The sequence below is a fragment of the Cavia porcellus genome, unplaced genomic scaffold (assembly GCF_034190915.1).
Source record: "Cavia porcellus strain 051 isolate PalLab524CR breed Dunkin Hartley unplaced genomic scaffold, mCavPor4.1 scaffold_3, whole genome shotgun sequence".
Lineage (NCBI taxonomy): Eukaryota > Metazoa > Chordata > Mammalia > Rodentia > Caviidae > Cavia > Cavia porcellus.
In genome coordinates this window covers 20,340,861-20,364,354 of record NW_026947486.1, presented here as the reverse complement: position 1 = coordinate 20,364,354, position 23,494 = coordinate 20,340,861, and the positions used below count along the sequence as shown (strand labels likewise).

The 23,494-nt window shown below is 46.4% G+C and overlaps 1 protein-coding gene across 4 annotated transcripts; it reads left to right on the top strand.

The window, feature by feature from the left end:
- The first annotated feature begins 9,310 nt into the window (after positions 1-9,310).
- On the top strand, positions 9,311-23,494 carry Tfe3 (transcription factor binding to IGHM enhancer 3). Of its 4 annotated transcripts, none has more exons than XM_013144342.3 (11): positions 9,313-9,669; positions 10,490-10,539; positions 12,196-12,309; positions 13,407-13,645; positions 14,853-15,098; positions 15,237-15,341; positions 18,073-18,190; positions 19,290-19,346; positions 19,525-19,600; positions 20,996-21,143; positions 21,661-23,494. In XM_013144342.3, exons 4-11 carry the CDS (start codon positions 13,427-13,429, stop codon positions 22,102-22,104), a joined length of 1,413 nt encoding a protein of 470 aa, XP_012999796.1. In that variant the 5' UTR covers positions 9,313-9,669; positions 10,490-10,539; positions 12,196-12,309; positions 13,407-13,426; the 3' UTR covers positions 22,105-23,494. The 4 variants fall into 4 exon arrangements, with proteins under 4 accessions (XP_003462615.1, XP_012999796.1, XP_063101899.1 ...); XM_063245829.1 differs by having other exon boundaries at positions 13,351-13,645; XM_003462567.5 differs by lacking the exon at positions 10,490-10,539 and having other exon boundaries at positions 9,311-9,669; positions 13,351-13,645.

Here is a 23,494-nt window from a genome sequence, read left to right as displayed (position 1 = left end):
GTTCAATCCCCAGTACCACACAAAAAAAAATCTGGTTTTGTTGTTGCTGTTGTTTATTTGTTGTTTTGGTCCTGGGGATTGAAATCAGGGCCTTTGCACTGTGCTATATCTTCAGTTCTTTAAAAAAAAAAAAACAAAAAAGTGGTTTTTTTTGAAACATAGTCTCCCTATGTAATTAAAGCTGGGGTTGAACTTACTATGTAGCCCAGGTTGGCCTTGAACTCTGAGTGATCCTCCTGCTCAACCTCCTGAATGCTGTGATTACAGGCATGTGCCACCACACCTGGCCTTTAGCAAATTAGGGAGGTCTTGTCTCAAGATTGAAAACAAATTTTTTTTTTGGTTTTTCACAACAGGGCCTCACTATGGCATTTAGGCTGGTCTTGAATTCCATATGTAGCCCAGGTTGGCCTTGAACTCTTGCAATCCTCCTGCCTCAGGCTCCAGAGTGCTAGGATTACAGGTGTGCACCATCATACTCAGCTAAACATAAAATTGAGAGCTTCTTCTTCCTTGAGAAAACACCAGACAGTACATGGGCCAGTGCAGCAGGAGGACCCAGAGGCCCCAGGTGCCCAGCTGTGGGAGGTGGAGGTGATCTAGCCTCAGTAGTGATTTTCCAGGAATGACAGGGGCTGGGGACCAGACCATGGGGCTGGTAGGAGCAAGTCCAAAAACAAGGAGTGGATCCTGATAACCAAGCTAGGCTGGCTGTCAAGGACATGCTCGAGTCCCTATGTTAGCCGATAAAATGCCTTCACACTTTTATCTTGTTCAAAGCATTGGATGGGACAATTAATGAATTTGAAAGTTTAATATTTATTTAAAGGTAAAAAGGAGCTGGGTTTGGTGGTGCACTCAAGACGCTGAGGTGGTAGAATCAGACACAGATTTGAGCCAGGGATTTAACTCAGTGGTATTGGTGACACAAACCTATAATCCCAGCACTCGGGAGGTTGAGGCAGGAGAATCATTTCCAGTTCGAGACCAGCCTGGGCTACAAAATGCACTCAAGGCCAGCCTGAACTGCATAGTTAAATCCTGTCTCAAAAAGTCAAAAAACGGGGGAGGAGCTGGGAATTTAGCTCAATGGTTTAAGCACTTGCCTGGCAAGTGTGAGGTCATAAGTTTGATCCCCGGTACAAAAAAAAAAAAAAAAAAAAAAAAAATTCAAAAACGAAAACAAGACCACAAAAACAAATTAAAGGCCAACCCAACTTACATAGTGAGACCCTGATTCAAAAAACCAAAAACAAATAAATAAAGGTAAAAAGGACAGATAAAAGAAAAAGAAGCGCTCAAGAAGAAAAAGTGAGCTGGACATGGTAGCCCATGCCTGTAATCCAAGAACCCATGAGCCTGAGACAGGAAAAGCACCTCAGTTTGAGGACAGGGTGGGCCTCATAGTGAGGGAGACCTGTCTCAAAAAACCTAAAAAACAAAAGCACAAAAGGAAGAAAAAGTGAAGATATGCCCTGCACACCAGATGGACCAGTGGAAGAACAAGAGGTAGCCCGGAAGTCACTGGCCACCATCTTTCGTATCATTTTTTTGGGTCTTGTTTCAGTTTTGTTTTGTTCTGTTTCTGAGACAGGTTCTTGCTATGTATTCCAGGGTAGCCTTGTTTTGTTTTGTTTTTTTGTTTTTTTGCTTTTGAGACAGGGTCTTGCTAAATAGTTCTTCCTGGGCTTAAACTCACTATGTGGCCTAGGCTGGCTTCTAACACACAGCAATCCTCCTGCCTCAGCCTCCCAAATGCTAAAATCACTGGCAGGTGCTACATGCTCAGTTCATCTTTTGACATCAGAGCCAAGCATCCCACACAGCACTTTGAAGCTGCTCCATGCATGCAGCCCAGCTATCATTTGACAGCTCCTTGTGATAGATGTCACACCTGGTTGTCCAGCCTCTTTTCCAAGCCCTAATCTGCCTCACTTGGAGGAAATCTAGCTCTTCTTCCTGCCCATCGAGGAGTCTGAGATGACTGGCTTTTTTCTGGGCAAAGTTGTGCAAATCACCCCATGCAGAAGCAGATTCTTATTGCCATTGGGGACTACAACAGTCCCTTTGGGTGTTAAGCGATCCAAGGAGGTAGCCATGCCGTCCGATGGGGCATCCGCTGGGGCAACATGCTGGCCAAGTTCTCCATTGTTTCCCTCCAGAGAGGATACTGGGGAACAAGATTGGCAAGTGCCACCTGTCTCTTGCAAAGTGACCGGCCGCTGAGTCTCTGTGTTGGGGCATCTGATCCCTGCCTCCAGAGGCACTGGCATCATATCAGTCCATGGGCCCGAGAAGCTGCTCCTGGCGAATGCATCAGTGATGGCTACACCTCTGCCCAGGGCTGCACTGCTGCTGCTTTGGACAACTTCACCAGGGTCACCTTTGATGCCATCTCCAAGACCTACATCTGCCTGATTCACAACGGTCACTAAGTCTCCCTGCCAGGAGTGGTGGCATACACCTGTAATCCCAGTACTTGGGAGGCTGAGGCAGGAGGATCACCATGCGTCCAAGGCCAATCTGGACTATACAGTGAGCTCAAGGCCAGTCTGAAATACACAGTGAGACCTGTCTCAAAACAAAACAAAAATGTAGAAATTGGGTGTGGTGGTGCATATCTGTAATCTTACCACTAGAGGAGGGGGAGGAGGTAGGAGGGCCATGAGCTCCAGGCCAGCCTGGGCAATTTAGTGAAACTGTGTTAAAATTTAATGAAGGAAGGTAGGGATGTAACTCAGTGATAGAGTGGACCTGGACTGAATTCCCACTACTACCAAGAAAATCCTTAATCACATCTGCAAAGTACTTCTATCTGTCTCTCCCCCACTCTCAATAGAACATTTACAGTTTCCAGGGATCAGAATGAGGGTGTCTTTGGTGCCTTTGTGGGGGTGTATTAGTCAACCTCTCATGACAGTTGACAACTCTACTCCTTAAATAACCTTAGAGCTCTGTCCCTAAACATCCACTATTTTCCTAGTCTCTCAATTGCCCCCCAAACCATCTTCCAACCTCACAATCATTTTCCCAATCTGCCCTCAATCATCTTCCATCTGTGCTCTCAAACTGTCCTTTAGCAGCCCATTTCGCCAAAGAGATTTATTCCAACTCATTTGAACTGTCCTGTAGTAGATCCCAACTTCCTGGCATCACCCTCAGTCACTGTTTCTGTCAATTCCTGAATACCTTGGATTTTACCATCCAAGCATCTGCCTTCTACCCTCAAGGCTCCTGAAGTTGCTTGGTGCAATTCCAATTGCATCTGACAGGTGGAAGGGAGATGGCGGTACCAAGAAAGTTGAGAGTGAGAGATTAAAAGAAACTGAGATAGATGAGAAGGAACACACATTGTGCAAGATTGCCTCTCCTAAGCACCTGTCACAGAGACATTTGAGAAATGTGGACAAAGCTGGTGTTTGTAAGATTGGGGTGTGTGCATGTGTGTGGCAGTTTAATTAATGCATGGGTCTAATGCTGTAAATATTTGCTCTCTTCTGTCGCAAGTCTTTTCACTCTGCTTTATCTTTTACATACTTTAATGTATGTATGTGATGCTAGTGATGGAATGCAAGGGTTGGTATATGGTAGGCAAGTACTTTTACCTTTGAGCTACATACTCAGCTCAGATTGTAGTTTTCTGGGTGTGGTGTGGTTTGGTTTGGTTTGAGATTGGGTCTCAATATGCTGCCCAAACTGCTTTCAACTCCTAGATTTATGCAATCTGCCTGCCTCATCTTCCTGAATAGCCAAAATTATTGGTATGTACCATCACTCAGGAGTTCAAAGTATAATTTTATATTTTAGTGTGGAATAGAGAAGTAGAACCTGGGGGCAGGAAGAGCCTGCCTTTGAATTGCAGGTTTAATGAGGTAGGGTAACCATAAGCAAGGGATTTTTTTTTAATTGGTAGCGGGGATCGAACTCACGACTGTCTGCTTGCAAGGCAGGTACTTATGCCGCTGAGCTGAATCCCCAGCCCCAGCAAGAGATTTTAACTTGCTGTACCTTTTCCTGATCTGTAGGCTGAAATAATAACTAAGGCTCATCAGAAGTTTATTCTATGGATGAAAATGTCTTTGTGTGGATAAAGTACCAAGGATGAGTAAATGTTGGTTATTGTTATTTTTCTATCTTTTGCTTTGTGTATCTTGCTGCTTTTTATGCCCAAAGCTTTAGATTTGTTCTTATTTTTTGTTTTTTTTTTGTTTTTTGAGATAATGTCTCACTATGTAGTTCAGGCTGCCTTTGACTCACCATATAGCCCAGGCTGATTCTGAACTCCCGGTGATCCTCCTCCCTCAGCCTGCTGATTGCTGGGGTTATAAATGTGCACCAGCACGCCCAGGCTGGCCTGACATGTTCTCTTTGTTTTGTTTTGAGACAGGATCTCACTGTGTAGTGCCAGGTGGCCTTGAACTCATTATGTAGCCCAGGCTGGCCTTGGATTTGCAATTTGCAGTGATCCTCCTGCCTCAGCCTCCCAAATGCTGGGATTGTTGTCGTGTACCACCTCCTCCTGCCACTTTACACATATTCCTCAAAAATATTTTGTTTGAATATTTTTATAGCTTGATGGCTTTGCTTTTTATGTTTGGGCCTTTAATAAATCCAGAATTAATTTTTCTGAATGGCATGCATTAGAAATCTCATCCTAATTGGGTATGTTATCCTGTATCTATCTAGCTATTGGGAAGACTGAGGCCACAAGATTGCTTAAGTACAAAAATTTGAGGACAGCCTGGGCAACAGAAAGACCTTGTCTCAGAAAAAAATCAAATGCCTTCCTCCAAGAAAGTCATTTCTCCCAAACCATTTTGGTGAATAGTCTGCCTCTCTCCCAGTGACATGAAATATTTCTTATTAAGTCATATAAATATCCAAGTCAGCTTTATGGTTGTGTTGGAAGTGGGGGTGGAACCCAGGACCTTTTATATGCTAATCATATACTCTGGCACTGAGTTACACCCACAGCTCCAAGTCAACTTTTTAATTTTGTTTACGATTGATCTAGGTGGGTTTTTTGTTTTTGTTCCCCCTGCCCCCAGTAGTAGGGACTGAACTCAGAGCCTTCACACTGAACTATATCTCCATCCATTTTTCATCTTTTATTTTCAGATCATCTCACTAAGTAAGTAAATTGCCCAGGATAGGCTTCAGTTTTTAATCCTCCTTCCTCAGCTTCCCAGAATACTGGGATTATAGATGCCCAACTCTAATTTTCTATTGTATTACCTTATCATATTTCCATGACTAAGGCTTTGTAATATATTTTGAGTCTGCTAAGACTATGTCCTCTGGGGCTGGGGATTTAGCTCAGTGGCATAAGCGCCTGCTTTGCAAGGCGCTCATGTGATCGTGAGTTCAATCCCTGGTACTGATTTAAAAAAAAGACTATGTCCTCTGCCTTCTTTTTTCAATTTTTATAAGTATATATTTGCATTACATTCATTGTGGGAAATTGGTACATACACATAACATATCTCAATTGTTTTTCACCTTTCCCATCCACCCCCACTTTTTGCCACCATCAGATTTATTTATTTGTCCTACAAGCCCTTATAAAATTAATTATCATACACAGAGATTAACAACCAGACTAATAGGGAAAAAATATATATAAAGCAGAGCAGACAATTATACTAAATCAGGGTGCATTTTTAGATACATTGTCCATGCTGGATTACAATAATTTTTTCTCTCTTTATCCTACTATATACTTTATATTTTGTACTTTATTTACATAGTGATTTCTCATATAAAAGAAGCTATGTGACATTTAAACTGTGTGTCTGATTTATTTCCCTTTTTTCTACAAATGACTCTAATTTATCCTTCTTTATGGCAGAATAGTGCTCCATTGGGTATAAATACATTTTCTTTATTCATTAATCCGATGATGGACATATAGGCTGCTTCTAAGATTTAGCTATGATAAATTGTGCTCCTAGAAAATGGGGTATGCATGCATCACTGTGGAATGTCTTTAAATCTTTTGTGAAGATACCTAGAAGGGTAATAGATAGGTTCAAATGGAATTTCCAGTTGGTTTTCTTTTTAGTTGTTTTTTGAGTACTGTCCATATTGATTGCTACAGTGGTAGACCAGATTATACTCCCATCAACAATGAAGAAGAGTTCCTCCCCATCTACCACCCTCTAAACCTCACCAGCATTTGTTATTGATTTTTGGGGGGCAGGAGTACTGAGAATTGATCTTAGGATCTCATACTTGCCAGGCAGGCACTGTGCCACTGAGCTAAATCCCCTGCCCTGTTATTGATTTCTTGATGACAGCTATTATTTTTCTTTTTCTTTTTTTTTTTTTTTTTGAGACAGGGTTTTACTATGCAATTCTGGCTGAACTTGAACTCACTTTATAGCCAAGGATGGCCAACTTGCAGTGATCCACCAGCCTCAGCCTCCCAAGTGTTGGGATTACAGACCTGGGCTGCATACTCAGTAATAGCCTTTCTTTCTAGAGTGAGATGGAATCTCAGTATTATTTAAATTTGCATTTCTCTAATGGCCAGTGACGTTGAACATTTTTTTCATGCATTTATTGGCTGCTTCTACTTCTTCATCTGAGAACTATTTATTTTATATGCTCCTCTTTTTATTGCGATTTTTGAGATAAGGTCTCACTATGTAGTTCAAGCTGGTCTTGAAATCACTATCTATCCCAGGCTAGCCTGTAACTCATGACTATCCTCCTGCCTCTGCCTCCCAAGTGCTGGGATCATAGGTGTACACCAGCACATCCATATATAACTAACGGGCTGGAATATTTTAAGTGACCTTTTATTAGCAATTGAGGTTAGCCAAAAACAGTGTAAATTCATCTCAATTACACTAGGTTATTAGAGTGGCTTAAAGAAAGTCCTTTAAAGAGGAATTCTATCTAAGAAAAATAGGAGAAAGTTGTTCAAATTCAAAAACCATAATTTTACAACCCCGGATGAAATGGCTGATTGTGGCAAAAATCATCATCAGGGAGTACTGTTAATGGGTAACTGCTTCTAAAAGTGGCTTACCAATTAAGCATTACTAGGTTCTGGGTTGCTCGCCCTTCTCTCTGGAGTTAGATTCCAAATTATTCTTATCTCAAAGAATTGAATAAAATGAGCAAAAAGCTGTAGCCAAGTTTGAGAAAGTAAAAGTGAGGAGTTCAGGTGAGACTTGCTCTGCAGACCAAGTTTGGGCCAAGCAAAAGGAGAAAAAGCAGTAAGAGGGTTTTTGAGACAGAGTTTCACTAAACAGTTTAGGTTGGCCTTCAACTCACTTCATAGCCCAGGCCTTAAACTCACAGCGATCCTCCTGGCTCAGCATCCTGAGTGCTGGGATTACAGGTGTGCGCTGCCATGCACAGCTTTGTAAAAAAATTGTTTATTGGTACATTTTAGGTATACTTAATGACCACATTCATCATAGGGAATTTGTACATGATATAACTTGATTTTCTTCCCATTCCCCTAGACTCCCTTCAACCCTACTGTCCCTCCTTATTTACAAATGTACTGATTTTTTAAAAGATTATCTTTGGGAAGAATTGTCATGTTTACTTTGTAGAGGGTTCCCCATTGTATGGGATTGTTTATGCAGGAATGCCTGTGTTTACCAAACCTTGGTAATAAGTGTCCCAACCAGAGAATATAAACTCAGTGTTTCTGGAGATCTAATGATGCTAGGATCTTGGGCAGTGGGAAGGAGTGATCCCAATTGTGGATCCCAGTTGTCTTGGTTACTTTTCTCTCATTGCTGAGACAAAATACCAGACACCTAAAATTAAGGAAGCAAAAGTATATTTAGCTAACATTTTGTGAAGGTTTCAGTTCATAATCAGCTGGCCCCAAGGCAGGATATCTTGGCACAAGGGCAACATTCATGGCAGAGAAGGCAGCAAAAGCAGCAAGAACTAAAAGCACACCTCTTTTACTCCCTTATTCTGTAAGCAGGCTCCACCATCATCCTGCCCTCCTCTTGCACAGGAAGAGGATTTACAAAGTGAGGCCCTGGGGGCCCCTGCTGAATTGCTTAAACTTCTAAATGTCTCTAATTGACACAATGTATCAACTATTACCTCAGGGTTTTGTTTGCTATATGCACCTGAAGATAAGCTGGGAAACTGTTTTGTTCAAGCTCTTTGCATGTGTTTGGGACCAGGAAATGGTAAATCAGTGAACAAATGAATGAATCAATTAGTTTACTGAAGAGCTAATTGTATGCCAACCAACTTGCTAGCACTTTTGGTAGTTTATCTCTAAGCCTCCTTGCCAAACAGGTATTATAATACCTCCCCACCCTTTAGGGGCCAAGAAAACAGTAGCTGGGAGAGAAGAAGACCCCTATTATAGTCAAACCCGGTTCCTTATTCCACAAGTCATTCACTCTGAAGAAAGAGATCTAATTTCCATCCATTCACGCATTCATCTGTCAAGGATCCATTAAGTATATATTACAATAACACAACTACCATAGTACAACTTTTGATGGCATACAGTGATTACCAAACTTTTGAAAGACCAAGTGCCTAAACTGCAAATCAAAACCCACTTATTTATGGCAAAGTGCCAACCCTGGTATCAAACATGAATACTGAGGTTTTAGTTTATAAAAAAAACACAACTCAACACACTTGGCTCACTGGCCCACAGAGAAGGCTAAGTGTGCCTGCTGTGGCACGCGTGCCATAGGTTCGTCACAACTAAGTTGAATTCTCCTAGCAAGACCAGCATGGTGGCTAGTCTGCGGGTATTGAAGGACAGGGTTTATGACCAAGACCTCCAGGAAACATTGCTAGTCCTTCCTCGTACTTGTGGGTTTGGCTGCGGATGCACAGCTAGATCAAAGTTTTTAGACAAATTCTTGTCTCCCGCGCAGCTGTTACGACCGTGGGTCGAGAGGGGGCGCGGTTTCGCAGCGAAAAGCTCAACCTGGAGGCCCGCTGAGTGCTGATTGGCCATTGGTGCGCAGGCGCAGAGGACCCTAGGAGCGGTTTAATATTTTGGGGAGAGAATAAGGTGCGACGGGAAGGCGTGGCTCAGTGAGCGACGCAAACGTAGAGGCGTGACTCAACAAATTACCCATCGCTTATTTGCCTCTGGCACCAAAGGCGTGGCGTACATGCCCCCTTCTTTGAATAAGGAGGGGTTAGGGGTAAGCGTTCCCAGGTTCAAAGGCGAGATTTAGGGCGGATCTTGAAATTTGCCTCCAGCGATTGGCTGACGTGCTTAGGGGGCGTGACCCTGAGTTGTCCATCCGCGTGTGGTCACTTCCTGTGGAGTTTCCCCAGCCTGAGGAGGAGGGGGAAGAGGACGAGGAGGAGGAGGGCGGTCGTCTAGGGTTAGGTGTTGGGGGGTGTCGGTCCGTTCTGGGCGGGGGATGACTCACGGCCCATCCCATCTTCTCGACGCCGCTCGCCCGCGCAGAGCCTAGCTTCATGGCTTAGCACGGGAGGAGGCAGTGGCGAGTGGGGTGAGGGGGACTCTTATTTTGTTAGGGGGACCGGGCCGAAGCCCGACTGGCCTGGCAGGGCTCGCCCGGGGTCGGGCGTCATGTCTCATGAAGCTGAGCCAGCTCCGGACGGCGTAGAGCCCAGCTCTGAGGGCCCTCGAGCAGTGTTCGTACTGTTGGAGGAGCACAGATCCGCGGACTCGGCCCAGCTGCTCAGGTGCGGGACGCTTGGGGCTGGGAGTGCCAATTGGGGTTCCCAGGACCTCATCCGGAGATATCGGGGATCCTGGATTGGGATTGGAGACTCTTGGCCTAGGCTTGGAGGACGTCGGGGCGCCTGTCTGGGGGAGCACCTAAAGAATCTGGTGGTAACCCAGCCTGGACTGAGGTTTAAAGGAGTCGTGGGAGGGCATTAAAGGTGGTCAGGGTTTGATTTGGGGGACCTAAATGGCTCAAGAGGGGTAGATTTTAGAGTATACAGAAACTAGTCTCAGGTCGCTGAATTTGGGGAGGCTGATTAGAAGCTGAATTTGGGGTTCTTGAGTGTGCATGAAAGGAGTGAATCTAAGGGGCACTGTTAGGTGAGGCACTGATTTTACTAAAATTTTAGCGTCCTAGGGGATAGGTGCTGTTCTGGGAGCTCAGTGCCTCCAGGTGGTGCTTGCCTTGTTTGGGAACATGATGAATCTGGAGGGATTTGTAGATGTCAGATTTGCCTAGTGGGGGACAGACTTCGGAGTGTAAGTGAGGGAGAAGCTACCTTCAATAAGAATTGGCCAGAGTAATCCCACCACCAACCCCTCCCCCGCGGCACAGATCTCTGCCTTCTTCCCACACCTGCAGGGGCTTCAATAGGGCATCGCCAGAGGGCGGGGAAAGTGGACAGTGAGGCTGTTCCCTCTCAGTCCAGAAAAGGCCTCAGACCTTATTTGGGAACCCAAGAGGAGGGTCTCGATCCTGCTGCCACTCAGCCTCTCGGCCAGCCTTGCTTGCCCTCTCCCTGCAAGTACGCTCTTGTTTTTGTCTGGCCCTTCTAGTTGGTCTCGGAGTTCCTGGATTGAATCTCGAGTCTGTCCCTAGAGCTGGAGTGAGTATGGGTGGCACATCCCTGCCTGGGTGGGTTCTCTCTTTCTGGCTTCTTTCCCTCACTCTGGAGCTCCAGCCCGCCCTATCTGTGCCCCTCTTCCCCCACAGCGCCCATCTCTTTTACTTGGTGCAATAGGTGTGTGATCACAAGTTGGGGCTTTGTCCCCTTTCTGCCTGATTTTGTGCTGAGCTCAGCAGCTCCCCCAAGCTTCCTCTTCCCAACTTCCTGGGTGGTTTTAGGGCCCCATCTGAGGGCAAGGAGAAGGAAAACAAATCATTGCGGGGGGGGGGGGTGTCTTTTCAAGAGTAGTCATCCTTAATTTCTTATGGTTCTACCTTTTTAAATTCGGATATGTCTGTTCATCCATGTGCAAGTGTTCCCTGGACACTGGGGTTCTTGGGTTGGGTGTGAGGGCTGAGCAGGAATTTCTCTGAAAATCTGTTCACCATCTTCTAACTCTTTCTAACAACCTAGTCCTACAACATCACGGTAGTGGGTACAGTCAAAAGAAAGGAAGGGAATGTTTATGTCTTGTTATGTATGACAGTAAGTCTTGGTACTGGGAATGTGTATGTTTTGATGTATCCGAAAAAGCAAGAGAGGGTTGTGCAGGTCCCTCCAGCTAAGAAAAGAATATTCTTATAAGGTAGATCATCCAGCCAAATCCTCTGTATTATAAATCTAGCCTATTGGAGCAAGGGGACTCTTTAATATCCCCCCTCTTTTTTTCTGAGGTACGATCTCATTTTGTAGTTCACGCTGGCCTTGAACTCATATCATAGCCCAGGCTGGCCTCAAGACTTGCAGCAGTCCTCCTGCCTCAGCCTCCAGAATGCTGGAACTACAGACATTCATAACCACACCTGGGTCACATTTTCATTTTTTTTAACCTTTTTATCGGTACCTGGGATCGAACTCATGACTGCCTGCTTGCAAGGCAGGTGCTTATGCCTCTGAGCTAAATCCCCAGCCCCACACATTGTCATTTTTATATTTGTGTGTGTATTTGTATCCCATGAACTCTGTCTGAGGCTGGGAAAAACTCACTTTCTAAGTGATAGATCTTAGGTAAAGTGACTCATCACCCCTGTCCTGTTCTCCTTGTGATATGTCGACTTTTTGTTAAATGGGCTTTTGTGCTAAGGGATGCCCCTTCTTTTTTTTTTTAATTGGTACCAGGGATCGAACTCATGACTGCCTGCTTGCAAGGCAGGCGCTTATGCCGCTTAGCTAAACCCCAGCCCCGGGATGCCCCTTCTTGCTGCAAATATGTGTGTGCTTGTGTGTGTGTGTGTGTGTGTGTGGGCTCACATTCAGCTATTAGGAAAACAGTGGGGAGTATGGGGGCTGGGAGAGCTCTGTATGCAAAGCCAAGAATCCTATGAAATGAATTGTCATTCCTACATTCTGTTTTCCTCAAGCCCAGGTTGTTGTTGCTTGTGGTTGTTAAGAGTGAGGGGGCTGGGTTTCAGGCAGTCTTATTATTCTGATTCTGAGCAGAGTGGGGGTAATCCTGAGCCTAGGAGAGCGGAAGAGGAAAGGGGTGGGGAACAGATGTGAAATTCACAGCATAAAGGGGCCTCCTCTGTCTCTGGAGAAAGGAGGGGAATAATAAGGCTACAATCACTGACTACTCCTCCCTCCCTTCCACCGCAGCCTGAACTCTCTGCATCCGGAATCTGGGATTGTTGCTGACATCGAATTAGAAAACATCCTTGATCCGGACAGTTTCTACGAGCTCAAAAGCCAACCCCTACCCCTACGCTCCAGGTATGATTCCCACTAGGACACCCCTCCCAGGTTCTCGGCTCCTCCTCAGGATCCCCAGAGGCCATCAGGGCCTGCCCAACCCATTCTCAGCAGCTTGTATTTTCTAGCTGTTAGAACTAGGATCTGAAAAGGACAGGTCAGCAGGAAGGCAGGGCCAACAGACTTGGTCTCCATCTCTAGCCTCCCCTGCCTTGCCCCTCCTGCTCACCCTCAGCTGCTCAAGTTTTCCTGGGGGGCGGGTCTGCTGAGACTCCCACCCTAGGTGGGCGGGGCCACGCCCCTGCCCAGCTTTTCTCACCGGCCAGATCCCACCCACTCTCAGCCTTTGAAGAACCCTTTCTGGTCTTTTCTTTCCCTAGCTTGGAAGTCTGAATGTGCTGAGTCATCGGCCTGGGCTCTGGGGGGGGGGGGACCTGGAAGAGGGGCAGGAAGAGAGGATTGTGAAATCTCTGATTTTTCAAGACTGCCCAGCTTCTGGGACCAGTGGCCCAGACAGGGAGGGACTGGGGGCCTCTGCTGGCCTTGTAGTCTGGTGCTCACTTGCAATAGCTTAGAACATGTCTTGCTTTAGGCTGGATCCTGGAGTCCTCTCTATAGCCTTTGTCTGCTGTGGCTGCAGCTTCCAGTTCTGCTTTGGCTCACTTTTAACTGGGATGAAGCCCTCTTGCAGAGCTACCAACAACATTGCTGCTTCTTTTTTTTTTTCTTTTTTTTGTCTTTTCCTTTTTATCGGTACCAGGGATCGAACTCACGACTGCCTGGTTGCAAGGCAGGCGCTTATGCCGCTGAGCTAAATCCCCAGCCCCAGCATCGATGCTTCTTAATGCGAACGCGTTCAAACCTGCACTCCTCCATTAGGACTGAGGGCTCAACTTCACCTACCAGACTTCGACCTCTGGGTACTGAGACTGGGTCTGGTCCTGGTGATCTCCTATCACACTGGCCAGGCCTGGTTCCCATGTCTGCTCCAGCATGTGATGTCCCTTAGGCTTGGCAAGAGATTCCTAGCTTACTTGTGGCCCCATATTTCCCATTCCACAGCCTCCCAATATCACTGCAGGCCACCCCAGCTACACTCTCTGCATCGTCTTCTGCAGGGGGCTCCAGGACCCCTGCCATGTCGTCATCATCTTCATCAAGGGTCTTGCTGCGACAGCAGCTCATGCGGGCCCAGGCACAAGAGCAGGAGAGGCGTGAGCGTCGGGAACAGGCTGCGGCCACTGCCTTCCCCAACCCTGCGCCTGCCTCTCCCGCCATCTCTGTGGTCGGCGTCTCCACTGGGGGCCACACATTGAGCCGGCCACCACCTGCTCAGGTGCCAAGGGAGGTGCTCAAGGTAAGGTGAGGTCTCGAGGCCCTGAGAGTCAACTCCTGCTAATTAAGGAGTGACTCTGGAAGCTAGGGGTGGCCTGGGTTCCTGGTAGCTTTGGGTCAAGGTCTAGGGGGCTCTAAGGAAGGTCCCTGAAGATGTTAATGAGCTGTGCTAATTTCCCATGTGTTTAGCATTTTTAAGGTGTTCTTATGGATTCATGAAGGTTCTCTGGATGACTTGATAGACCATGGAGGTTCCTGAGTGGCCTAGGTGGGCCCAGGCTTTATAGGACAAGTCGTGTGTGTATGTGTATGTAAGCGAGAGAGAAAGAGATACAAGTTCTTTAGCTATCACAGTGTCTCTGGAAGCCATATGTAGTTCCCAGGTATCTTTGGTGTATCACAGACTAGGGAAGAGTCTTAGGGTCTGTGACAAGGAGCTCTTCTTGTGAAAGATCCTGTCAGCTGGGTGAATTTTAGGGACTGGAAAATTTCTGAGAAAGGGAATTTTGATCTACTAGCATAGTTACCAATATTTTTGTATGTTTTTGCTAGGCATGGTAGTGCACACCTGTAACCTGAGCACTCTTGGGGGCTGGGGCAGGAGGATTGCCTGGGCAGCTAAAGGACTTAGCCAAGACCCTGTCTCAAACTAAACAAAAAGTAAAAAGGACTGGGGATGTAATGCTGTACAGGCCCTAGTTTTAAGTTCTTAGTACTACAAAAAAATTAATTTTTTATTTTATTAACTTTTATGGGACTGGGGATCAAACACAAGGACATTCTCACTGAGCTATATTCTTAGTCCCCCATTTTTTTTTCTTTTTGTCTTTTTGAAAGAGTCTTGCTATGTGGTTCAAGCTGGCCTTGGGCTCACTTTGTAGCCCAGGCTGGTTTTAAACTGCAGTGATCCACTTACCTTAGCCTCCCAAATGCTGGGATTACAGGAGTGAGCCATCATGTCCGGCCCCCAATTTGTTTTTGAGACAAGATTTCAGTAAGTTGCCCAGGCAGGACTCAAATTTTCAGTCCTCTTGCCTCAGCTTCCCTCAGTTCTGACTGCCACCACACCCAGTCACCAATATTTTTGAGTGTTTCTCAAATTCTAGGCCCAGGTTGCCCCTCTGAACCCAGGAACAGACTGGTTAGAAGGATCAGGCTGGTGCCTAGAGCTGTGCCACTCAGCCCTGTTCTACCTTGTCCCCTGCCCCCTCATCTGTCTTATTCCACAGGTACAGACCCACCTGGAGAACCCAACACGCTACCACCTGCAGCAAGCACGCCGGCAGCAAGTGAAACAGTACCTGTCCACCACTCTTGGGCCCAAGCTGGCTTCCCAGGCCCTCACTCCACCGCCAGGGCCAACAAGTGCCCAGCCACTGCCTGCTCCTGAGGCTGCCCATGCCACTGGCCCCACAGGCAGTGCTCCTAACAGCCCCATGGCACTACTCACCATTGGGTCCAGCTCAGAGAAGGAGGTAAGAGGCTGTATACAACACTCTCATGCCCTCATTCCAGTTTTTTGCTAGGCAAGTGCTCTACCACTCGGCTAGCTATACTCCCAGCCTCCCCTTCCAGTTCTTCTCACCCTGTACAGTGTTTACTTCTTCTCCTAGATTGATGATGTCATTGACGAGATCATCAGTCTGGAGTCCAGTTACAACGATGAGATGCTCAGCTATCTGCCCGGAGGCACCACAGGGCTGCAGCTCCCTAGCACGGTGAGGCCTAAACATGGGAAGTTGGACTGAAAATAAGGGCATCTTTCTGTCACTAAGACCATACCCATGCTGGCTGGCTGGGACCCCAGAACTGACACAGAAAGGAAAGTCGAATGATGAGTGGAACATGCCATTGCCCTGTACTTTGAGCCCTACTACACTGAGAGGTGGTCCTTGCAGACTGATGTATGTGGGGTTAGGAGTCAATGGAAATATTATCACATATCAGAGTGTTCAGGCTTTGCTATGGGAAGTACCAAGACATGGGATCAGGTAACAGTTTGTTACTCTGACAGACAGGTAGATCACTGGCCATACCTAGCTTATGTAGTGACAGAGACATACCAAAAGGCTCAAAGCATGATGTGATGGTGAGTATAACAAGTGATTGAACTTATAGTGACTGAAATGTAGCAAGTCTTTTGCAGAGAACTAGGCCAAGAGATTAAATTCTTGCAAAGAGTAGATAAAACTTTGCTAGAGCAAGGGATGTATCATTATAACTTTTTTTGAGACAGGCTCTTGCTGTGTAGTCCAAGCTGGCCTTAACTCACCACGTCACCTAGGCTGGCCTCAAACTTGCAGGGATCCTCCTACCTCAGTCTCCCAGTGCTAGGATTACAGGAGTGCGTCATTGTAACATTCTGAATCTGGAATATTCTAAGAATCTTTTAACTTGCTTTGGAACATAGTAGTTACAGCTTTGCTTTTTTACCCCCTTGTCAAGAGGATTGAAACAGGCATGGTGGTAAATATCTGATATATCTGTAATTGTTACTCCAGAGGCCAAGGCAGGAGGATTGCAAGTTTAAGGGAGGTGAGCCTGAGAAATTTAACAAGAGCCTATCTCCAAAAGAAAGAGCTAGAGCTGCGTGTAGTGGCACATGTCTATAATCCTAGCACTTTGGTAGGCTGAGACAGAAGAATTTTTTTTTTTGTGTTTTTGAGACAGGTTCTCACTGCATGCAGTTCAGGCTGGCCTTGAGCTCACTTTGTAGCTCAGGCTGGTCTTGAATTTGCAACAATCCTCCTGCCTTCCAAATGCTGGGATTATAGGTATTTGCCAGGATGCCTGCCTGTTTGGGTTTTTTGAGATAAGGTCTCACTATGTAGTGCAGGCTGACCTTGAATGCACTGGTAGCCCAGGCTAACCTTGAATTCACAATGATCAATGAGCCTCCTGTCTCAGCCTCTTGAGTGCCAAAATTATGGGCATGCACCACCATGCCCAATAAGAACGATAAGTTTAAAGCTATTCTGGGAAATTTAGGGACTTGGCAAGAACCTATCTCAAAAGTTAAAAAGTGAAAAAAAGGGCTGGGGATTTAGCTCAGCGGCATGAGCACCTGCCTTGCAAGCAGGCGGTCGTGAGTTTGATCCCTGGTACTGATAAAAAGAAAAAGACAAAAAAAAATTATAAAAAAAAAAAAAAAAGTGAAAAAAAAAGGCTAGGGATGTAGCTCAGTACAAAGACCCTGGGTTTAGTTCCCGGTACTACAAAAAAAAAAAAAAAAATTACCAGTTTGGGACTGTGGATGTAACTGAGTGGTAGAGTGTTTACCTAGCATCGCAGCACTACAAAAACAGAACTAGACAAAAAATGGTGTCAGTTTATTAGGAATCTTCTATTAGAGTCTGCAGATAGGAGCAGGTTTCAAGACATATCAACTCATGGAGAGTCAGGACTTTTTGGGTATACTTATGTATTAGTGTGTTGTGCTAGAATATAGCCAGGATAGCGTGAGGCAGAGAAAAACATGTAAGCCAACTGGAAAGTTGTTAAATAGTTCAACAAGAAATCCTGAGAGATCAGAATGTGCAGGAAAGTACTAGAGTCAGGATCCTGGTACATCGCAGCAGGGGACCAGGTCCATGTGGTGGTAGGATTCAATCACCATGAAAGACTGGAGATTAGGTTAGAACTCTCCAGAATGCCAGATTTTGGATGGAATGTTGCCATGACAATTTACCAAGGTCTGAGAAGATTGGATTGGAGTGTTCCCAGAATGTTGTGGTAGGAGGAGTTAATAAACTGGAATGTCACATCAGAGGTGACAAAGACCTGAGAATGGTGATCTTCCAGCGTTTCTCCTCAGAGCCAGCCCTGAGGTTAGGAGAGGTTTTTCAGAGGCCACAAAGAGATCTGAGGAGCTCGAATGGACTGATGGGCGTGTTGGGCAGGCTTAGGTCCCCAGACAGGAAGGGAAAGTCCACTTTGCTCTGGATTGTCACCTGAAATTGCCTTTAAAGGAGAAGGAGGCTGGGCATAGCAGCTCATGTCTGTAATCTCAGTCCTCTGAGAGCCTGAGGCAAGAGAATCAGAAGTTTTGAGCAATTTAGTGACTTTTGAGACCCTCTCAAAATTTTTTTAAAAAACCTGTAATCCCAGGATTTAGGAGGCTGATATAAGTAAGCTGATGCAAGAGGATCACAGTGGATTGAAAACCAGTCTGAACTACATAGCAAGACCTTGTCTCAAAAAACAAAACAAAAAAGTAAATTTTATAAAAAGGACTGGGGATATAGCTCAGTGTAAAGGCCCTGGGTTCAATCCCCAGTACCTCAAAAAGGGAAAAAAGAAAAAGAAAGGGTTCCCAGGAATCAAACATTCTTTGTTTTTAAAGGGCCCCAGTTTTGGAGGGTATGTGGAGGGTCAGGAGCTTGGTTCTAAAGAGAGACTAAGCCTAGGACCTGTTCCCAACCATTGTTTCTGTGCCCTCACTGCCCCCAGCTGCCTGTGTCAGGGAACCTGCTTGATGTGTACAGTAGTCAGGGTGTGGCCACATCAGCCATCACTGTCAGCAACTCCTGCCCAGCTGAGCTGCCCAACATCAAACGGGAAATCTCTGGTAAGTGCTAGGGTCTTGATTCCATGCCCACATTCTGTATCTGGCTGAGCCCTATGCCTGCCAAGACGGGATGGACCTGATTCTGTGGGAAGGGATTTGAGCATTTTAGAAATGGGCCGGGCATCTGGGCATGGTGGCATATACCTATAATCCCAGCATCAGGAGGCAGAGGCAGGTGGATCACTGTGTCTCCAAAAAAAAAGGAGGTCCAAGGATATAGCTTAGTAGCACAGTGCCTGCCTGGCAAGCCTGAGGTCATGAATTTGATATCTGGTATCAACAGAAGCACAAAGAAGCAGGCTGGAGGTGTATCTTCATGGTAAACCACCTGTTTAGTGTATTCAAGGCCCAGTATTTGACCCCCATCATTGCAAAGAATGAAAAAGGAACAAACAGTTCTCCCTGTTAATCTATATGGCTCATGGCTTCACAAATAATAGGACAGACTTTTTTTCAAGCCATTTGTAGCCAGAGGCTGGGGATTTAGCTCAGCGGCATAAGTGCCTGTCTTGCAAGTGTGCAGTCATGAGTTCAGTCCCCGGTACCGATAAAAAAGCCATGTGTAGTCAAGTGCCAAATGTGGCAGTATGCACCAATAATAATCTCAGCACTGTAAGCTGAGGCAGGAGGATTGCAAGTTCAAACCCAACCTAAATCAGTATGAAGGCTCTGGCTTCAATCTCCAATACTACAATAATAATATTTCACAAAAATTAAATTTAAAAACTACTTCACGCCCAGTACAGTGATACACACCTATAATCCCAACTACTTGAGAGGCTGAGGCAGGAAGATCACTTAAACCCAAGGATTCAGGGCTAGTGGAAGCAACACAGCAATACTGAATCTTTGAAAAAAAAAAAAAAAACTTAGGAGGCTGAGGCAGGAAGATCACAAGTTCAGGCCCAGCCTGGGTAACTTAGTGACTTAGTGAAGCCATCTCAAAATAAAAAAAAGGACTGGAAATGCAGTGAGAATACCCTGGGTTCGATTCCTAGTTTTACAAAAAAGAAAAGCAGTTTTTCCCCTGCCCCTCCATACATACACCTACTCCCTTCTTCCTGTGTCAGCAGCCCTGAACACCCCAACTTTCTTTCAGAAACTGAAGCAAAGGCCCTTTTGAAGGAGCGCCAGAAGAAAGACAATCACAACCTAAGTAAGCCCCAGCACAGGTGCACTTGCCTGTGTGTTGCCCAGTCCTCTGCACGCTTGAGTTCTGAGCTTCCCTTCATGGTCATCCCCCCCAAAACAGCTTATAGTACCCCCGTTTCTCTCTCCTCTCCTTTGCCTATTGACAACTGTTTCCTGTTCTATTTCTCCTCTTGCCTTCAAAGTTGAGCGTCGCAGGCGATTCAACATTAACGATAGGATCAAGGAGCTTGGCACCCTCATCCCCAAGTCCAATGACCCGTAAGTCTGGGGTTGGGGACCACAGACCAGTAGCAAGGGTGGGTGCCCTGTACTACAGCAGCCACCCCTTACCCCCACCAGGCCATCTCACCCAGGCAGCAGTTGTCCTGTAGTCTTTCTCAGACTAAGAGGGGTTGCAGCCCCCTCACTATGTCCCTACCTCAGATTTTAAGTGTGTGAGATTATGGCTCGCATGAGCCATCTGCTTCCAATTTTAGTATATATGCTGTGGAAGCAAAGCAAGTGCCCGTGTACACTTCCTATGGGACATATGCATCTAGTTTCCTATTTATTCCTCTGTTTGTTACAGAGCTCTTTAATGGAGCCTCAGCTTTGGGCCGGGTATAGGCAAGGCCCTGTGGGTACTAAAGGGAACAAAAAAAGTCTCTTGACCTCATGAAACTGATGCTTTAGCGGAGGCGGACAGCAAACAGGATAAGTAAGTAAAATTTAAGAAATCTAGGGGCTGGGGATTTAGCTCAGCGGCATAAGCTCCTGCCTTGTAAGCAGGCAGTTGTGAGTTCCATCCCTGGTACCGATAAAAACGAAAAAGACAAAAAAAAAAAAAAAGAAATCTGTCCTGAGTGTTATGGAGAAGAGTGAAAAACTGAAGAAAGATGGAGGTGGACAGTTAAAAAGATAAATAAAATTTATGAAATCTGTTTTGAGTGTTACGGAAAAGAGTGAAAAATAGAAGATGGGAATGTTGGGGAGGGTGACAGTAGGGTGCAGAGGGTGGGACCGGGCAGGCCTCATGGGACAAGGAAAAATTCTTTAAAAACAGCCTAAAGATGGGGCTGGGAGCAGCGCTCGGTGGTAGAGCATTTGCTTAGCATGTATGAGGCCTTGGTGATCCCCAGCACTGAGGAGAAGGAGAACCTAAGGAGGCCAACGAGGATCACATGATTGCCTGGTGGAGTATTCTAGACAGCAAGAAAGCACTGAGATAGGAATGACTTTTTGTGTTATAAAAGCAGTATGAGGGCCCAGATATGGTGCGTGCCTGTAATGCTAGTACTCAGGAAGCAGAGGCAAGAGAATCACTATGAGTTTGAGGCCAGCATGGGCTGCATAGTGAGTTTTAAGGGCAGCCTTTACTGCATAATGAGATCCAGTCTCAAAAAACAAAAAAAAAATGAATAAATAGAAGCAATATAAGGCCAACAAGTCTGTAGTGAGATGAATCAGAGGAACATGAGTATGAGAAAAGGCAGGAGGGGTTAGGTTTTGGGTGTGATGGTCACCAATGGAAGGTTCCTTTACCTAGTCATTCCATATGCTTGGTGTACCCCCAGGCACATAGCAGAGTGCACCAGTCTGCCAGGTGCAATCTTCACCTTAGCTTCTGAGAGACTCCACATGCATTGTATTCATCCCCTCCCCCCGACCTTGTAGGGAGATGCGCTGGAACAAAGGCACCATCCTGAAGGCCTCTGTGGATTACATCCGAAAGTTGCAGAAGGAACAGCAGCGCTCCAAGGATCTAGAGAGCCGGCAGAGATCTCTGGAGCAAGCCAACCGCAGCCTGCAGCTCCGGATTCAGGTCTTGAAGGAAGAAATGCTAGCAAGGGTGACAGGGCCTCTTAGCATGCTTGATATTCCCCAGCTTCCTAGCTCATATAATGGTGATGGTGATTAAAAGTAATTGTTATAACTTTAATAATAGTATTGATGACCACTAGCCAATGTACATAGTGTCTGTATTTATTTTTTTAAGAGAGGGTCTTACTATGTAGTCCAGGCTGGACTTGAACTCACTATGTAGCTCAGGTTGACCTGGAACTCACGATGATCCTGCTACCTCAGCCTCTCCAGTACTGGGATTACAAGCATGCACAACCATACGTGCCTCCCAACAATACCCATATTATTATTGTATTCATTTAACAGATTGGGACTCAGCTCAAAGAGTTTAAGCTACTTGCATAAAGTTCCAAAACTAGTGAGTGGTAAAAGCTGAATTGGAAGTTGGGTAGTTTCTGTGTTGAAGTGATACACTCTTCTGCCACTGAGAGACTCTAAACCTGTCTTACGTTGTACCTACCCCCTACTTTTTGCAGGAGCTTGAACTGCAGGCCCAGATACATGGTCTGCCAGTGCCTCCCACCCCAGGGCTAATCTCTGTGGCTACAACCTCAGCCTCTGACAGCCTCAAGCCAGAGCAGCTAGACATTGAGGAGGAAGGCAGACCCAGCACAGCAACATTTCATGTAGCAGGGGCACCTGTCCAGAATACTCCTCAGCAGCAGCCCCCAGCACCACCCTCGGATGCTCTTCTGGACCTACACTTTCCCAGCGACCACTTGGGGGACCTGGGGGACCCTTTCCATCTGGGGCTGGAGGACATTCTAATGGAGGAGGAAGAGGGGGTGGTGGGAGGATTGTCAGGGGGTGCCCTGTCCCCACTGCGGGCTGCCTCTGACCCCCTGCTGTCTTCAGTATCCCCGGCTGTCTCTAAGGCCAGCAGCCGCCGCAGCAGCTTCAGCATGGAGGAGGAGTCCTGATCAGGCCTCACCCCTCCCCTGGGACTTCCCCCACCCAGGAAAAGAGGACTTGTGAGGATGAGGCTCCGCCTTTTTCCCCCCACCCTCCAATGAAACTGCTCTGCCCTGGAATTGTGGGGGAAGACATGGGATCAGGCCCTGCCCCTGTAATAGCAATGGTGAGTCAGATGTGCTCCCACCCCTTCCCCTTGTGCAGGCATTTCAGAGGGAGAAGGTAGGAGAAGCCTGTGAGATCTGGGTCCATACCCTAAGGGTCCTACCCTTGGCCAGGTAAGGAAAGGACACACAGGATGAGGTCCCACTTCTGTCCCCTAAAGAACAGCCTAACCAGGTCTCCTGGGAATAGATGTTAGGATGCTGCTCCATCCTTTCTTTGAGAACTACCCGTCTAGCTCATCTAGGCACTGGAAGAAGAATCTAGATCAGTGATGGCAAACCTCTTAAAGCTTTCAGTAACAAACAGCCTGCTGCAGCACGCATGCTATAGGTTTGCCACCGCTGCTCTAGATGTAGAGGTCCCACTTCTGGGATGGTTTTTTTGTTTTTGTTTTTGTTTTACCCCTGTGGGTTTAAGCCCTGCCTCTTTCCGATGACTAGGGGAACCCAGTCCTGGCCTTCTGAAAATGGAGGCCCAGCCCGACCTGTTACCTACAAAAGAGCCCATTGCAAGAAATTTCAGGTGTGGAGGAATGAGTAAAATAAACCCAACCCACTTAGAGACCACCACCCTGCCACTGGCCCTTTGCAATGTCTCCTGTGAGCATTCCACACTGGGGAGGAACAGTGCTGCACGTTTTCCCCACCTTCTACCCAGGACCAATGGGGCCTGACCAGTATAGCTCTTGTGCTGACCACTGACTTTGCAAACTGTGGATTGGTTTCCCAGGCCTACATCGGGATTGAGAGGCCCCCACTCTTGGGCACAGACCTGCCTCATTCCTTGAAGGGCAGTTTGGGGCAGTGATAGAGATTAGTAGAGAACCCTTTCAGGTGCCCAAAATCAGTACCCAGTCCAACTTGAGAATGGTGTGAAAGGGATTCCCTTGCCAGGGAAAATGGAAGTTGTCTACATGGCAGAAGTTTAGAGCAAGGGTTGCAAATACATGTTGTACCCCTGTTTGTTTACCTGATTTTTTATTGATTTTTCTCTATTCAGAAGCTAGGTCACCCTGAAACTCTGGGCTCCACCCAGCTCTCCATTTGGAGGATCCCCAATTTTGGAGTTTTCAAGAGACTATCCCACACCCGTTCCCACCCCTCATAACACCTACACCTGAAGTCATCAGCTTTGGTTTGCTGGGGCCAGGCTCCAAGGGAGGGCATACTGAGGGGTCTGTAGGTTTGTGATTAAAATAAATGCTAGGCGTGTTTCATGCGCTTTTAACTTTGA

Bases quoted from the DNA above. Each gene is read 5' to 3' on its own strand.
- Tfe3 (XM_003462567.5), top strand. From the start codon at position 9,554: ATGTCTCATGAAGCTGAGCCAGCTCCGGACGGCGTAGAGCCCAGCTCT. The intron at 15,099-15,236 runs GTAAGAGGCTGT...TTCTTCTCCTAG, and splicing joins GGTCCAGCTCAGAGAAGGAG to ATTGATGATGTCATTGACGA. The intron at 19,347-19,524 runs GTAAGCCCCAGC...TTGCCTTCAAAG, and splicing joins GAAAGACAATCACAACCTAA to TTGAGCGTCGCAGGCGATTC.